Source organism: Lolium rigidum, chromosome 4 (genome assembly GCF_022539505.1).
Source record: "Lolium rigidum isolate FL_2022 chromosome 4, APGP_CSIRO_Lrig_0.1, whole genome shotgun sequence".
Taxonomy (NCBI): Eukaryota; Viridiplantae; Streptophyta; class Magnoliopsida; order Poales; family Poaceae; genus Lolium; species Lolium rigidum.
The window spans coordinates 184185935-184204759 of NC_061511.1; the positions used below are offsets into that span (position 1 = coordinate 184185935).

The window sequence follows — 18825 nt, forward strand, 5'->3', positions numbered from 1 at the left end:
ATGTCACATTACTTAAAGCAACCTAAACTTATTCGTTGAATGGAGATCAAGACTTATTGTGTTGTCTTAACTTAGAAAAATCCAAGGTTCAGCAATACCTACAATTGTATAGTTATTCTTTAGTAAATTAAATATAAATGAAGGTAGGTCGAAAGTGTTGCCCCTAGTTGTTGATTATAAGAATGCAACAACCATAGATATCCCCACCAGGTTCAGGTATACTCTTTAGGTAATAAAAATTTAAAGCATTATAATTGTAATTCTATAGAGAATAATACCGTTAGCTTGCCTACAGAGGATTGGTGGCATGCCCTACTTATAAGTTGCTGAAATAAAGCCCGCGACTAGCAGCCTAATATACTGCTAGCATGCCAACCCGCACGCTACCAGTATCAAATATTGGGAGCGTGCGGCTACCAGTAAATCAGGTATGTACGCCACCAGTAAACTCCTACGAGTGGCGTGTTAGCGGTGGCTTAGCGGGGTCTGCCAGCGTAGCGGGTTGGGTACGCCACTAATAGGCTATTCTGTACTAGTAAGGCGTTGATTGCCCAATTTTCGGTGGCATCAGTTGGCAAGTCGGCCGCAACACCATCGGTGATGGAGCCACTAGAGATTGTGCAGCCGCCAGTGATCGACAAGCCGAATGTGATAGAGGTGGCCGCACCGTCCATACTGTTCATTTGATTATTTTGGCCATGAAGCCCAAGTTGTTTTGGTGGTCGGATGTGTTGGCCGAACTACTCTTTGAATTTCTATCCAAAAATATTGACTTCAATTTCTATCCCTATTTGTAAGTTTCAATTTATTTTGAACCAAAATTTGTATTTAGACTAGGCTATTGGAACCATAGGTGTGGGAAACCGCTCCCTATATTAACAAAGCTAGCTAGTATTGACACCCTAATACCATCATCCCGGCGCTGCTGCCGGTGCCTATTAAAAACTCACCGATGCAAATGCTCTTATAAAGAACATAGTGATGGCCTAAGCATGCCAAACCACTGACCTTTCCACATATTGTGGCAAACCACTGACCATATTGGTGTGTTGTGCCAAGTTGGTACCTATGTCTAGAATTTTTGGATGAAACTTCACAGATGCACAAGACACAACACAATGTATGTCTAGAATTTTAGTTTGCATTTTTTGAAAACTTGGAAGTGTCACAACAAAAATGGAGTGCGGGCGCAACTAGTTGCGGAATATCCCCTCTCCTAGGACACGGATGACTGTGGTGCAAGCAACAGTATGGGCACTCTCGCAAGAGTCAAGGGGCATATTACTCAGGTTTCTTGCTGCTCCGTCCATGTCCCATTCATCCGAGCCAGCTCAAGGTAACAGATAAGCCTCGGGGGTCAGAGCTAACGCCCTACCTTGCTCTACCGTATACCTAGCTAATCATGCGCAAATCTAGCACGCTTCCATCCAAGATATAGATTACAGAAGCGGTGCGCGATTGCTCGAGCAGCATACAAAATCAATTTCCGATCGATCCATCCGATTACGTCGTCGTCGATCGTCCTGGTCAGTTATACCGTCCTCGGTTCGTACCGATTTCGTACGTCGACGGCGACGTGGTCACGGCGAGCTTCGCCTCCGATCCTCTTCATTTTTCTAAGGGTAGGGCGACAAGGGCGCGAAAGCTACGGCCGCATATTCAAACGCGCACCATGCACCACCAACCTCGCCGTTTCCGCCCCATACAAATCTCGCCGATATCTTGGGAGAAGAAAGATGGTCGATCGGCGGAGAGCTTCTTCTCAGTAATGCCATGTGTGGTTGTACGGTCAGGTACAACAGCACGTAGCATCTGGACTGGAGCCGTTGATTAACTAGCTCGCGCGCGCCTACTGTGTTCTTATCACGAGCTGCAGAATCTTCAGTTGATCTTGGAAGCGGCTGGCATGTGGCATAGACCATGTGCCCAGGACCAGGAAGCAGTCACCCACATTTGCACCGACCATCGTCAGGCTTCAGTTCAGCTCTGCGTGCCGCCCCATGTCCTCTCCCGGTGCAGCCTCTGAATCTATATATCCATCGATCTCAACCTGTCGACCCAAGTGGACATAATCTTTACGATCGAGTATCACATGTGCCTCCCTCAGATCGTACCGTTTCGTATAGCTCGAGTATATTGACTTAGGGCATGTACATTGGTTTAGAAGGATGCTGTGCACGTAATACTATTCCATGTCATCTATAGACAATGATACAGACAGTGTATACAGATAGTACTCGTGCTGTAAGTTATCTATTTTTAGTCATAGCTATATGTGAGTATCGGTTATAGACACCCTTCATACAACAGATAAAAATGGTGTACTGTAGTGCATGCCTGTAGAAGCTCTGCGGACTGTCTGTAACTTTACAGACAGCCTCCTTCTCTCTCCTCATTCTCTTTCCTCCACATCACCAAAATCACCTATAACTATCCTTTACAGACAGCTGAGTCATCACCATTATACATGCCCTTACGGAAGAGCGCTCCTAGATTTCTCCCACGGTTCGTACGCCGTATGACGATGACGGCTCGCCTTGGCCTCCGCCGCGGCTGCCGCCGCATGCCTCTGCGCCCTAGTTGCCGGTGAGAAAGACGGCAAAGGGGAATCTATGTCACTCTCGACCAGTGCACGTACCATCGCTTAGCTAGAAACTGAGAGCGCAGTCGGTGGTCTGGTACTCTACGAGAAATGACTTTGTTCCTTGCACGGCTCACTTTCTCTCTCTTCTATTATTTTACATATTTGTGCCAACTGAATTTTTTAGCCCGCCAGACCATCAGATCTAGGTTTGAAACTTGAAACGTTTGTAGTAGCTTTTTTATCCAAAAGTTCATTGTGTGAGCCGTTGGAATAAATATTTGAGTTCTAATGAAGAGATCTACGTACAAAACAATACTAATGTTGAGTATGTTTTGATAATTTTTATAAATCAACTTTTGAAAACTGATGAAACTTGTTGAAACTTTGTAATTCTTATTCTTTCACTCTGTTGAAAAAATTTATTTCACTCTGTTTCAAACTTTGTTCGTCAAAGCTAGAAATTATTTCGCTTGGAGTTCAATTTAGAGACGATATTTTTGTATCTATTTATTTTTTACTTTTATCCTGCATCATCATGTTTGAATATGTTTTATAATTCAAATTTTAAATTTTCTCAAAATGAACCTTTTTAGGCTTATTTAAAAGATATCATAATAATATAAATATTCAATCGGATAATCCGATAAATATGGCTCTTGAAAATAAAAGAGTAATAATGAAACCCATATACTAAAAAACGAAAGATACATCACCGGGTAAGCTGCATGTAAAGATTTCATCATTGTGCTGATCTCAAGTAAACACAACGAAACGAAGGATTGAATAAACGCCGCTCTCGTACTCTCGCGCAAGTTGCCGCTACTATTCACCCAACCTCGGACAGGCGTGTTGAACAGTGAGTACGTTTTTTTCGAACAGTGTGAGTACGTGCGACAAAGAATGCTTTAGCGAGAACCAGAAACGTTTTTGGTGCCTTGAATTCGCATTCGCAAGGATCCTACGTTGATTTTTCGTGTGATTGATCCCATATGAATGATTGGCGTATATGCTTGGGGAGACGCAAGGAGGACAGGGCAAAGATTTAGATGTACCTTTGAAGTGATCGCTAGATGTCCCTTGAAGTGATCAGTAGTAGCCGTATTCCATAATCCCACGGATATTGCTGTAGACAAGCGCTCCATATATCAACTTATCAGTGATGATGATGATGATGATTGTTTGGATTGGTCATTGGAGTGTGGTCGCATGTATAATGCTTTGAGTAAAACAAACACCAGAATTGGTTTTCCTAACAGGATAATCAAGCTCTGTTGGAAAGTTGAACATTGTTGTTGTTATGCGGTTGGCGAAAATAGACTGTATCTTCTTATGGACCACCGAGTACAGTGATAAAATGGTATTTTTATATAAAAAAATCAAGAGGATAATCCTATATATCATCTGAACATCACATCAAACCGAGAGCGAACGGGATCGGCCTCGTCAGCGGCCATCCTTTGGAGTTGAAAAACTACATGCCAATTTTTGTTTATTTTGGTTGAAAAATTATGTACTTTCGTTTTACATGTGCATGATTTTCTCAATACACAAGATTAAACAAGAGAAGGCATCTCAATCATATTTTAACTGATACATTTCTGTTGATAAATAATATATTTTCAAAATGAAGCTATCTCGAATGATATGTTTCATGTTTGTAGTTAACTATTTCACACTGTGCATAATTTGAGTGTTACTTACACATGATATCCAAACTTATTTTGAAAGAAAAATACTACTGGAGCTTTGTGATATAGTTTGCATGCCTATACAAGCCGTCCTTGATCAAGGGACAATAATCCTGCAGGGCCTATACCTCAATGATGTAAAGGTCTCTTAAGATTTTCTCTAATATATACTTGGTTTTCAATACAGTTTGTTCTTAATTCTAAAGCTTTGTAGTTTCAATATTTTGTTTTTGTTTTCAGCTATAGTTTTGTAGCATCTTTTCATAATCTTTTTAATATTTTGTCACCATGTCGCGGCACTTACTTTTTAAGTAAGAAGATGAATTATGTCATTTGGTTTCTTCGGACAATAAATTTTTTTTTTTGAGAAAACAACGGGGGGCGATTGCCCACCTGAACTCATATATTCCATAAAAGTCGTTATGTTACAGGGGGAGGCGAACCCCCCTCGCAGTAGTGTGAGAACCTAGCTCAGCGCTCTGGGGGGGTTCTGGGGCGGCATACCGCGCCCAAGGGGCAGGGGTTACAAGGGGATATTACAGGAGGTAGCGGGGGAGAGAGCTAGGAGATGGACTGGCACCAGGCCAGGAGGGGAGCCGTGTCTATTTTTGTAGAGGCACGGACAATCCACAAGCGGAGGTGGGCGACGACCATGGCAACCACCTGGGTAGTAGACATGAGAACCGCATCAAAGATCATCTTATTCCGAGATTTCCACACCGACCACGGGAGAGCAAGGATGGCGGTGTTTCGCGCCTTTACATGCATCCGCGGCAGGTCTCCAGAGAGGGCATCCAGGAGGGAAGGCAGGTCGGAGCTGGCGCGCAGACCCCCTGTGGGGGAGACGATGTCCCACAGGGGACGGAGGCGGGGGCAGCAGACGAACAAGTGCGACACGTCCTCAGTGTGCCCCGGGCAGAACGGACAGTCGGGTGAGGGCACGCAGCCGATGTGATGTAGCAGCGAGCGAGTTCTGGTTTTCCCGAGGCGTAGAATCCAGAAGAAAACTCGAACTTTGAGCGGAGCAAAGCAGGTCCAGTTGATGTCTTGGCCGGGGACGATGCAGCCAGAGGAGTGCAGGGCTCTATAGACGTCTCCAGTGTTGAAGTCAGCAGAGGGGCCGAGGGCGACGGTGCGGATGTCGGGCGCCGAGCTGAGGGAGATCTGTGAGAGGCAAGTTCGCAGGAAGTCCAATTCTCCGACGGTGGCCGCGGTTAGCCGGTGCATGGTGGGGACGTTGATCTCACCATCTTCGAGGGCGTCGGCAACAGTGGAAAGGGGGCGACGGCAATGGGAGTAAGCTGACGGGAGGGCCGCAGAGAGGGGACCCAAGAGGCACCAGGAGTCTTGCCAAAGGGAGGTTGAGCGCCCGTCACGGGGCGCGACCCGAGTAATGGAGCGATACAGGGGGATAAGCGCCTGGAAGCCCCTCCAAGTGGGGGTAGGCGCTTGGGGGTGGTCGCAGAGGTAGCTGCGCTTCACCCATCTGGTCCAGGGGGAGTCGCGCCCAGAGAAGAGGCCATGCAGAACCTTTAGAAGGAGACACCTGTTTTGTAGGCCAAGATCTGTAATGCCAAGGCCACCCTCGGACCGAAGTCGACAAACGTAGTCCCAAGCGACCTGGCAGTCGCCACCATATCATTTATCCTTCGCTTTCCAGAACATCGCACGCCGGGGTCTGTCCATTTTTGCAAGAGTACCTTTCGGGATGGGGAGAATGGACATAGCGAACGACGGGAGGGCAGACAAGACTGCGTTGGTGAGAGTGAGGCGCCCCCCAATGGGGAGGAGAGACGTGCGCCAGCCCGGAATGCGTTTGGAGATCTTGACCGACAGGAATTCCAGAGCCGAGGCAGGTAGTTTGTGGTCGGACAGAGGCAGCCCCAAGTAGGTCTGAGGGAAGGACGAGACGGGGCAGCCGAGAATGCCAGCGAGCTCGGCAGCAAGGTCCGCAGGAACTCCGCCGACGGGGACGAAGGTGCTCTTGTGGAAGTTGATGTGCAGTCCAGTCGCCCGAGAGAAGAGGTCCAGGATCAATTTGAGACGGCGGATTTGTGAGTGCTCGGCACGCAGGATCAGCAAGGTGTCATCAGCGTACTGGATCACGGGGCAGGGAAGGCCGTCCACAAGAGGATGCAGGAGACGCTCCTCGGGGCCCTCCATGGCGATGAGGCATGGGAGCAAGTCGGCGACGGCGAGATATAGGTACGGGGACAGGGGGTCGCCCTGGCGCAGTCCGTTCTTGCAGGAGATCCATCGCCCAGGGACCCCATTGAGCAGAATCGCGGTCCGCCCGGTGGTAAGAATGGAGGTAATCCACGACCGGAAGAGGGCACCGATGCCACGCGCGTCCAGGATGGCGTCTAGAGCAGCCCAGTTGACTGAGTCGAAGGCTTTCTTGAAGTCCAGTTTGAGCACCACCGCAGGAGTTTTGCGCGCATGGCAACTCTGAACCACGTCGGCGGCGTAAAGGAAGTTGTCGACGATGTTCCGCCCTTTGACGAAACCAGACTGCTCGAAGGAGATGAGCCTCTCAATAAAATGCTGGAGCCTGGTCGTGAGGATCCTGGTGACAATTTTCATAACACAGTTCTGAAGCGAGATGGGACGGAAGCCGTCAGCTGTGAGCACTTCGTCCTTTTTCGGAATCAAAGCGATAAAAGCTCTATTGAGCCCGTCAAGGGAGGCCACGCCTTACATCAACTCCTAGTTTACCAAATAATGAACACCGGAATTGGTTTTCATAACAGGACTATCATGGTGTGTTGTAATGTTGAACATTATTTTTGTCATAGGGTTGGCGAAAATAGACAAAGCTGCCTTACGAGCCACCGATCGCCTTGAGTAAATGCCATTTTTATATGAAAAAACGACCAGTGGACAACCTATTATAGATCAACTTACCGCCACATCGAACCAGGAAGAAATGGGTACGGCCTCGTCAGTGTTCTTCCTTTTGGTGCACAAAAGACTACGTACATATCAATTGTATTGAGAGAGCTGAGAATAGTACCAAGTCTTCCTAGCACCCATCCATTGTGACTTCTCCAACCTATAAAAATACCCAGGAGCTGTAAAACCTGAATTAGCTTACAACTGCAACCATATCAGACCACCATAGTCAAACAATTGGATACTGATAAAACTCATGATCACCATATTGTTTGTACCACAAAAACACCAAGGGCCGAGGTTATATGCCCCTTCAACCTTTTATAACCCCCCCCCCCCCCCCCCCATGTGCCCCATTTCCCTTCACCACTTTCATACTACTTCTTTCTCTATTCTTGTTTGCTGCCTTTCATGTTCTTGCCGTGCATTTATGTTCCTTTGAACAAGCTTTCCTCGTTCTTGTTCTTCTTTCCTGAGATCGAAGAACGAACTGGACGTCTTAGTATTCTGTAAAAAGATTTAGCTTCGGTGGTTTATGCACACCATTGGCAACTGTCGTCTGCTATTTCTCTCGTCCAAAGCCATCTTCTCGCATCAGGTTCAGGCGGCGCCATGACAACGGCCCAGAGCCCAGCGACCGCGGTGGCGGCGGCGGCGGTGGAGAAGAGCAAGCACTGGGCTCCGCACGGCCCGGCGCTGACGGCCTGCCTCGTGAGCATCAACCTGCTCATGATCCTCCTCATCTTCTTCTACTTCTGGCGGTTCTTCTCCGGGAAGCGTGGTCCCTTGGCCCCCGGCGGCGCGGACGAGGAGGCGTCCTCGGCCGACACGTCCCCGGCAGCCTCGCCGGGAGGGTCCAGGCGTCTTTGCGACCCCGACTATCCGGACATCGCATCCTCCCTGCCCGTGACCGTCTTCGACTCCAGCAGCGACGCCGTCGGTGGGAAGGCAGCGGCGGAGTGCGCGGTGTGCATCGTGGAGTTCCGGGACGGCGACCAGGTGCGCCTCTTGCCTCGCTGCGGGCACCGGTTTCACGCTGCGTGCGTCGGCGCGTGGCTCCAGCTCCACTCCACGTGCCCGCTCTGCCGGGCCAGCGTCCTCGCCCCGCCAACCAGCGCCGCCGAGCCCAAGAACGACGACCCCAAGGACGACGGCGGCGCGGAGTGCCCGGTGTGAGCTCTGAGCTGGGAAGATGAGATCCACGCCAATGCAGCGGCGATGAGGAGCACGTAACGGCAGACGGGCACAAGATTCTTTCCATCGGTGTCGCTGTCCTCGCGCGAAAGTCGGCGAGGTACGGCTGGTTTCGTCGTTCCTGTTTTCTTGCGTTGATTTCTTTTCATGTTTATGCCTTCTGGGACCGGCCGGCGAGGTAGTACATATTTAGATTAGTCTTCTTATATTTGATGATGCGCGTATGATTGGAATTGCAGTATAGACTTGCGTCCTGCATTAGAATTAGGAGTACCTGTAATTGAGGTTGTATGTAAATTAATGAAAATCATGACCGACGTTTTGGTGGGTGAATTTCTGGACCCTGTACGTGTCTCCAGACTCCAGAGCCTAGACTGTCCGTGGTACATATATAGTCGCACGGGAAATTACCTTACTTGAACTTGTAAATTAATCATTCAACTCCAAGGATGGATATGTCTGAAGAAACACTGCATAATGTGAAAATGAAAAAAGGTAAGGTCCTGAACTTGTAGAATGTAATTACCATACTTGAACTTGTAAATTAATCATTCAACTCCAAGGATGGATATGTCCGAAGACACACTGGGTAACTCCAAGAATGAGAAACAAGCGGGCTCAACCAGAACTTACGAGTTTTGTTTTAATCGGGAAAGGTCCGGATTCTCGAAGGACCTAGTAATTGCATTCATTCATGTTTTGGGCTACACAATACAAAGAGGTCCAATAGAAAATAGAAATTGCTTTTCAGACCTAAAATTTACATAAGGCAGCCTGGAAACATAAAGAAGAAATGTGATCGAGTCCTTCTCCACCGCTAAGATGAGCTCCGCTCAACACCCTAGCCAGAGTCGCCGTCACGAGGGACACACCACTTGGGATGGTGACTCCGAGGAACGACCAGTTAAAGCAGCTAGATGGTCTTCGCATCAACATCACGCCTAGAGGTTGTACATCATCCAGAAACATGCGGTTCAGGTCTTGAGGAGGGCTGCCCTTCGGCCATTAAGAGTAGGGGCACCAAGACAGCTCCAAATGTCGCAATTCTCCTATTGAGGATCTCCTAGTAACTCATGCATCACTAATAACGTGCAACACAGGTCTCAAATTGGGCCAAAACCTAGCATCTCCGGTGCCACCATCTCCACGGTGGCCACACATCGAAAGCTAGGTGATGAAATTATACAGATCTGGGATGCAACCGAGCTTTATTAGAGGGGGGGGTAGAGGTGTTAACGCTGATCACATTCGGCTCCGTCCACTGGAGCCCACAAACAGCAACCACAACATCACCCATCAGTAGAAGTCGCTCGCTAGCTCTGGCGGTGAACTCCTCGATTGCGTCATGCCAGAACGCCATATGTGCAAACCTAGACCTAGGCCAGCCCTAAACCTAGCCCTATCGCTATTGTCGTACATGTGGGAGAGGATTCCTCACCCTGTCTTGAAGATGGGAACCACCGAAGAAGAGAGAGACGAGCATGTCGATTCAGATCTTTAAGAGCAGAGAGAGAGAAGAGAGAGCGAGAGAGAGGAAGGGAGGGAGGGAGAGGAGAGAGAGAGAGAGAGAGAGAGAGAGAGAGAGAGAGAGAGAGAGAGAGAGAGAGAGGGAGAGAGAGAGAGAGAGCAGGTTAGAATGAGAGCGGTGCAGAGGAGTAAGAATCCCTTCTCAAGTCAAATCGATCACTTAACGTAGATGTGGGTACTAGAAAGAGGTGGGCTTTTTCCAGGAGTATATTAATGCGTACCATGTCTTTATAGAAGGTGAAATTGCGGGTACAACAAAGCTAGAACTCGCTGCATACAACAAGTGTAGCATGAACTCCATGCTGAGGCTAGTCCAAAAACAACCACCCACGAGAACAACAGTAACAACAATGAGCAATTTGATGTACCATAGGAACACTAATAATCACACCGGGGCTCCTTTTTCATGATTATATAGAGTAAGGAGAGGGAAAGAGACGATGCATTATCCAGTGCAAAATCTGAACGAGCGAAATCGCTGAAGTGCACAATCACTCGGAATGTTTCCAAACCACTGACCTTTCCACAAATGTACAGTACATAGTACCAACTGGACACACTCACCTATAATCCCACTTGCCACACATTTGCTTGCTAGCTGCCAGCTCCATGGACGTGGATGGGTGGTCCATGGAGTCGCTGCAGTGCACGCAACAGTAGGGTCACTAGCAAGAGATTTTACATGCATCGTGTCCCTCAGGTTAGGTCACGCACGTTTCCTATGGTCCATATGGTCTGTTGCTGCTTCATCCGTGCACATGTAGTGTCACAGTCACAGATAAGCCTCCATCGGGGATTCACAGCTAACACCTCCCTTGCTACGCGCCGAACCTAGCTAGCATCTTTCCACCATGCTTCCAAAAATTAGAGTAGACAGGAGCGGTGGCGAGCTCAATACAAAACTATGTTCCCGATCCATCCGATTACGTCGTCGCCGTCCTGGTCAGTTATACCGTCCTCAGAACATACCGATTTCGTCCGACACCGGTGCCAATCCTGATGCGCGGCCTGGAGATGCCGGCAACCAACACCACGTCGGATCGGTGTCGCGGCCGGGCATCCTAGTTAATGACCAGCAGGGGGTGTTTCTAGGCGTCACGCTCCGCCGCTGGTTCTCGACCTGTGACGGCTCGCCTCCCTGCGCCGGTGTTAATCGCGGGACTGATCGCTTCACTAGTCATAGTGGAGAGTAACATAGATTAGTAACATGGTGCATGTTACTACCCTATGTTACTATCTTCATAGTGGGTAGTTATATATATGTGGTGTCATGCATGTTATATTTAGAGCAAGTACAATAAGGTACAGTCAGCTGGCTATAAGAGATAAAATATTATATGTTTGCTTAGTTGGAGGAGAGAGAAGAGAAGTGGGCTACTATCTAAGAGCAATTCCAATAGTATAGCCAACTGTTGGCTATAACAAGATGTTATATCATTTGTAGTCATTATATAGCTAACATGTACAATAGTTAGCTATAAGAATGTAGTACTTTACTAATATATGGCCCACCTTTCACTCTCACAAGGTGCCTAGGAGCACGTGCAAAAGCTGGCTATTGCATAGTAGCCCACCTCCCTTCTCTCTCCTCTTCTCTCTCCTCCAACTCATCTAAAATATATTATTTAATGTCTTATAGTCAGCTGACTGGACTCTATTGTACTTGCTCTAATAGCCAGCTCTAGCACGTGCTCCTAGGCATAATGTGAGACTAAAAGGTGGGCCATGCATTATTAAAGTACTACACTTTTATAGCTTACTATTGTACATGCTAGCTATAAATTGACTATAGATGATGTGGTAAATTGTTATAGCCGACTACCGGCTACGCTATTGTTCTTGCTCTTATTAGATTGTAACTCATCTTGTCTTGAGAAGTGTGATGTTATGGTAACATAGCTAGTTACCACCCCACTCTCTTTCTTCATTCATTGTCATGTCATGTCACCAAAATGCTTTGGGATGTGTGATGTTACTACCTATGTTACTCCCACTATGAGCAGTCTAATGGCGTGCCGGCGGGGAACAAGGAGTTCATGAAGTGGCGATTGGAGAACGACAGCGGTGCCACCATCGAGGTCGACAACGTCGAGTACGTCCAGCGGCTTCTCGTCTTCCCTCCATGATGACGGCATCGTTGATGGTGGCGATGGGCCGAACAGCAGCATGGATGGCCTTAAGTGGAGAGCCTTCGACACCAGTAGATCTACACTACTAGGAAAAGGATTATAGCCGCACACGTTACCGCCGGTGCATGGGCATAGTGGTACGCCGGTGCTGTTTATCGCCAACACGTACACCACTTTATAAGGGCGCCGGTGATCCTGAAATACTGCCGACGCAATATTTGGTGTGTCGGGGGTAATGATCGACTAGGTTCGGGCTAGTTGAAAATGGAAGCAAATCTAACCGCCAACACACCACCATATTATATTGGTGCGGCTGGGGTAATTTGGTTACCACTTGCGCACCAATATGGTGGTGTGTCGGCGCTAAGTTTTGCCATCATTTTTGCTCCACACCCCCTCTACTCGTGGATCGCCTTTTCAGTTAAAAAAAAAGAAAATGATAGAACATTCTAAAAATAAAATGTTTCGAGATTCCCATGTGTTATGTCATTTAGTTTTAGTGAAAATTGAAAAACATGAATTTCGATATATTATGCAGAATGACGTCATGTTTCGGTAAAACTAGATTTCTGACTTCATACGACATCCGACGAAAAACTTTTTTATATCAAATTGTATATGCGCGAAATTTCCTAGCCGACGGTAACCTTAGGTATATAAGTTGAAACAAGCACATCCTCCTCTTCCCCTTCCTTATTTTTCCCTCTTCTCCTCTCCTCCTCTCCCTCTCTTCCTCTTCATTCCTACTCTTCCTCTTCCTACTCTCCTCTTCCTACTCTCCTCTTCCTCTTCTCCTCTTCCTGCCATGATGCTGCTCCTCGAGCTCCGCCGACCACAACACCTAGTCCTTGGCCTCGAGCACGTGCTCCTAGGCATAATGTGAGACTAAAAGGTGGACCATGTATTATTAAAGTACTACACTTTTATAGCTTACTATTGTACATGCTAGCTATAAATTGACTATAGATGATGTGGTAAATTGTTATAGCCGACTACCGGCTACGCTATTGTTCTTGCTCTTATTAGATTGTAACTCATCTTGTCTTGAGAAGTGTGATGTTATGGTAACATAGCTAGTTACCACCCCACTCTCTTTCTTCATTCATTTTCATGCCATGTCACCAAAATGCTTTGGGATGTGTGATGTTACTACCTATGTTACTCCCACTATGAGCAGTCTAATGGCGTGCCGGCGGGGAACAAGGAGTTCATGAAGTGGCGATTGGCGAATGACAGCGGTGCCACCATCGAGGTCGACAACGTCGAGTACGTCCAGCGGCTTCTCGTCTTCCCTCCATGCTGACGGCATCGTTGATGGTGGCGATGGGCCGAACAGCGGCATGGATGGCCTTAAGTGGAGAGCCTTCGACACCAGTAGATCTACACTACTAGGAAAAGGCTTATAGCCGCACACGTTACCGCCGGTGCATGGGCATAGTGGTACGCCGGTGCTGTTTATCGCCAACACGTACACCACTTTATAAGGGCGCCGGTGATCCTGAAATACTGCCGACGCAATATTTGGTGTGTCGGGGGTAATGATCGACTAGGTTCGGGCTAGTTGAAAATGGAAGCAAATCTAACCGCCAACACACCACCATATTATATTGGTGCGCTGGGGTAATTTGGTTACCACTTGCGCACCAATATGGTGGTGTGTCGGCGCTAAGTTTTGCCATCATTTTTGCTCCACACCCCCTCTACTCGTGGATCGCCTTTTCAGTTAAAAAAAAAGAAAATGATAGAACATTCTAAAAATAAAATATTTCGAGATTCCCGTGTGTTATGTGATTTAGTTTTAGTGAAAATTGAAAAACATGAATTTCGATATATTATGCAGAATGACGTCATGTTTCGGTAAAACTAGATTTCTGACTGCATACGACATCCGACGAAAAACTTTTTTATATCAAATTGTATATGCGCGAAATTCCTATTTTGAATGTAGGGGGCTTCTTGTAAAAGCATCCCCGCAAGGCTTTTTTTTATTTCCTAGAATAACTTACTGCCGGCGCACTAAGCAGGTGCGCCAGGGACGTGTTACCGCCGGTGCACCAGCTGGTGTGCCGGTGGTATGCCATTACCATCGACATGTTCCCACCGGCAGTAGCCATTTTTGGTGCGCCGGCAATAAAGCTTTCCCTAGCATTGCTAGTGTTTTAGTTCGGTTAAATTTCAAGTAAAACTGTTTTGAAAATCATAATGCTTAAATGAAAGTGGCATGAAAGCTACGGCCAGGAACTTTGCCGCTTCTGTGGTCAGATTGTCCTAGGGCACCATGTGGGACCGGACGCCACGACCATCATCTGAGTTGCCGCCGCAGACTTTGTCCCTTTAGTGAACTCCTTGAAGTCGAGGCAAAAGGTTTTTGTCCATTTGCTACTGTACCTCGACCGCCTCCCTCTGCGCTCGCCGGTGCTCCGCCTTTGCGCGCACATGTTCCTTGTCCAAGGCCTCGAGAGCCATGGCCTCCACCTCCTCTCCTGTCCCCTCGACGTACAGCCAGAACCGCTCCTCGGGGGCCTCGGCAGCGACATATGCAACGGTTTCCTCCACCTCGATCGGCTCCGAGATGGCGATCGTCACCGCATTGGCACTGTTGGGTAGGACACACGCGCCATCGTGCTGATTCTTAGCCACGTAGCGTTGTGGTTGCCCATAGATATTCCTGGGTTGCTTAGGGTTTTCCCTTCCCCCGGTAGTAACGCCCTGTTATAGCCATGGCGAAGGCGGGAAACTGTTAGGTAGCGCCCAGGAAACCCGAACTCAGTGCACGGGAATCGAGCTGCATCGCGGGAAGCCGACGCTGGTATTAAACACAACATTGTCCGTGAAGTAGGTGGGAAAATAATTACGTCGGACCGCTAGGCTGCCCCAACACAAACGGATAAAAGTGGAAACACACCAAATTTTAAATCGGCGGCTAGACCTAATAAATCAAAACATACCCTTCCAATAATACTAGATTAGATGGGAGCGGCGAGGTCAATACAAAAATCTCTTCCCGATATATCCATCCGATTACGTGGTCGTCGTCCTAGTCAGTTATACCGTCCTCAGATCGTACCGATTTGGTACGTCGACGGCGACGGGGACACGGCGAGCTTCGGGTCGTCGCCTCCCATTTCTCTTCTTTTTCTAAGGCACGGCGACATGACAGGCGGATCCGTCGCCTCCGCGAGAAAGCTACAGCCACCAACTTCGCCGCCGCCTCTGAGAGGTCGATGTGTACGGAACTACGGACGTCTACCGGTACCAGTGACGTGCGCATATTATCTGGGAGCAGAACTGAGAGATGCCAGAACAAGGAGAAGGCATCTCGTAATTGATGTGATGTGCTTGTACGATCTGGTACGGCAGCAGTAGCATCCACGACTGGAGTCGTAGATTGATTAGTTTGTGCCTAGTGTGTTATCACAAGCTCCAGAATCTTGGCCCGATTTTGGGGTGATATGCTAGCTGTTCGATCGCATGATTGATTCCATTCCGTCGGCATCCACCATGTGCCGAGGACGAACTGATCATATTTCTACCCAACATCAGCCGGACTGTTACTGGTCCTGCTCCGATGTTGCTAGCCTTGTTGGCCGGTGGTCGCCGATTGCGATTGACGCTTGGGAACAGATGCTTCACGCCACTGTTGGATCGAAGCAAGCAAGCCAAGCCAGTACTGTTGGCTGACAGCTACAGAGATCGGAGTAGTGGCGAATTGGAGGTTAATTACCACTGATTATTCTATCCGGCCGGGGAGGTTGTACTCCTTCCGTTCACAATTGTTCTAGAGTTAGTCAAAGTTAAAATTTGCAAAGTTTGATCAACAAGAGAAAGATAAATATCAACATTCATAATATCAAATACACACAATTTGAAAATATGTTTTATGACAATTCTGGTAGATAGATTTTATATTGTAGATATTGATATATGTATTCTTAAATATTTGATTAAACTTTATAAAGTATAACTTTACCTAAATTTAGAACGTGAGTTTAATGTGAACCGTTGGAGTACATGTCAAATACCAAATCGGGTAACCCAAGAGCACAATCATAAGGACGACGTACTACCTCGGGACAGATTTAATCGACGCACACTCGGCATCCAGCTCTCGCATCGCATGTACGACCTCCGCATCGATTAAATTCGACCAGAGGGAGTACATATCACACACACTTTCAAAATCTAGCATCACCCGCACGCGAGCCCAACATCCATCGTATGGCTATGGTCTTTTCCCAAAAGAAAAAGGAAAACTAAGAATTACCAGGACTGCATGAGAATGACCCTGAAACCTTATTTTTCCAGTCACTCAATGATGTTCCGGGGGCACGTTTTCCATTTATAAAATCCAAAGCATAATCTCGATAGGCATGATGTAGTATATGTTTTTATGTGTTCAGGACATCTCTTCATTGTTAGACATCATGCTCAAGGAACTGCCATGCGATTACGAGGGAGAGGCTTCCAATGTTCCACGACTAAGCATCCCTTCTACTCTCCTGTTTCGTAATTCCTATCGTGGTCTTAGTTGAAATTTAAACTAGAACTACAACAAGACTATGGAACGGACGGAGGGTGCACTTTTTTACTTAGCATATACTTCTAGCAGGAGGTAGGACTGTAGGAGTCCCTGCATGGCGACCTGGGAAGCTGATGCACCAAAGCTTTTGGCATGATACTACTCAGCCTGACTTCCCTTGTAGCATGATCATCAGTCTCACGCTTGAGTTCACGTCGTGTAGTGCATCGCTTCAACTATTGACGAGAACAAGGAGATGGTAAGTTGTGAATTTGGAGGATGAAGGTTGTGGAGGTGAGCATTCAACCAGCAGTAGTGAAAAAATCTCTCCCGTGGACTATAACGCGGATTGCCCGCAAACGCTATTGCTCGCTTATTGCGAGCGGCAGGCAATACCGCTCGCCCGCGCTCACGATACTGGCAGGCCGCGGCCCATTAAGTGATTAGCACGAAAACAGTTCTGTGATTTTTCGTTTCTTTTCGTTCCGCTGACGGTCCGTGGGAACCAATACGTCTCCTTTTCGCTTCTTGTCCTTTTTTTCCGCCGACAGGAAAGAGGCACAATTTTCTTATTTACTCTTTTATTTTCCAAAAACCATTTTTTCCGCTGACATGAACATTTTTTTGAAATCATTTTTTTTAGAAATTTTATCAACTTATGAGTATTTTTAAACACCCTAACATTTTGAAGTCGTGAACCATATTTAGAAATTAACTTTTTATATACTTTATTAACTCGTGAACAGTTTTGAACCCTGAACATTTTTTTGTAATATATCGCTTACTGTGAATAGTATGATTTTTAATGGGAAGCATTTTATCCGGTGAACAATTTTTAAATCCGTAACTTTTCAAAATAATGAATATTTTTTCGAATATGAACCATTTTAATCGTTGAACAATTTTTGAAATCCAAACCTTTTTAAAATCATGTACTTTTTTCAAATCTGAATCCTTTTTTAAACATGAATAATTTTTAAAACTGGACCTTTTTTAAACCATGAACTTTTTTAAAATATGAATCTTTTTTTGAAGTCATGAACATTTTTCAAATATTACCTTCTAAGAAAGGTAACATACTCTAAATAAAATTATTCATCCTTCATTGTTTAAATTTTAGCTATGCTAACCCGGAAAGATTGTGTACAACGAACTAACCGTTTTTGTTAGCTATGCTAACCCAGAAAGAACAAACAACATCCACCCATTTCACTGTTGAAGGAGTCTGTTTCTTTGGGTGATTCCTATTTGATGTGGGTTGCGGTGCAACACATACGTCAATCATTCAACGCGGGATTTGTTGGACGGCCCAACTCGGAGGTGGTGGGGGGAAGAGGAAGGAGCCAGGGGACACTAGTGGAAAACAGGGCTTCCGTGGGAGCCTTTTGTCGCGGGCGCGCCTGCACCCGCGACAAATGGCCTGGCCACGTCGCCCCGAAACCATGTGGAGCGCGCGGAGCCTTTTGTCGCGGCCTTTTGTCGCGGTCCGTATTACGACCCGCGACAAAAGGATTAGGAGCGACGTGGCCACCCCTTTTGTCGCGGGTCGTAATACGGCCCGCGACAAAATGTCCCCCCCTATATATATAGAAGCAGCCAGCCACCCCCCCACCTCATTTTTTCCTTGGTGGTGAAGGTGGAGGTGTATGCTAGCTCATTTTTTCTACATGTGCACAAGAGGTGTTTGATGGAATGCTTGTGAGAGGGATGCCACTTGGTTTTATTTGATAAGATTTCTCCTTTTTTTGATCCTAAAAGGTTAGCAACTATTTTCTCGACTATATATATATGCATAGTCCGTACAATACTAATTTTAGCAAGGTGATTGCATCTGATACATATATAATTGTACTTATGATGCAGATGAGTCATCCATGGATGTACGGTAACCGATGTGCCCCCGCTTTCAGAGAGGGCGTGAATTCTTTCCTGCTTGTGGCCGAGGCCAACAAGTCGAAGCAAGGTTTTATGTGCTGTCCATGTCTAAAATGTAAGAACGAGAAGGATTACTCTTGCTCAAGAGACATTAAGAGCCACCTGCTTCGGTTTGGATTCATGTCCAGCTATAATGTTTGGACCAAGCACGGAGAAGAAGGGGTTATGATGGAAGACGGCGATGAGGAAGAAGATAATGATGACCAGTACCGATCTATGTTCTCTCGAATGCTTTGATACCGCAATGGACGACAATGAAGAAGAAGGAGGTGAAGAACGGGCATCGAGATGATCCCGTTGATGATGATCTTCGTCGGGCCATTTCGATGCAAGAAGAGACCGTGGCACGGATAAGGA

The 18825-nt window shown here is 47.0% G+C and overlaps 1 protein-coding gene across 1 annotated transcript; it reads left to right on the forward strand.

Annotated features, from left to right (window-relative positions):
- Positions 1-7523: 7523 nt before the first annotated feature.
- LOC124646596 (RING-H2 finger protein ATL17-like) lies at positions 7524-8691 on the forward strand. Its single transcript, XM_047186698.1, has one exon. The coding sequence runs from the start codon at positions 7777-7779 to the stop codon at positions 8338-8340; it is 564 nt and encodes a 187-aa protein (XP_047042654.1). The 5' UTR covers positions 7524-7776; the 3' UTR covers positions 8341-8691.
- Positions 8692-18825: the final 10134 nt, after the last annotated feature.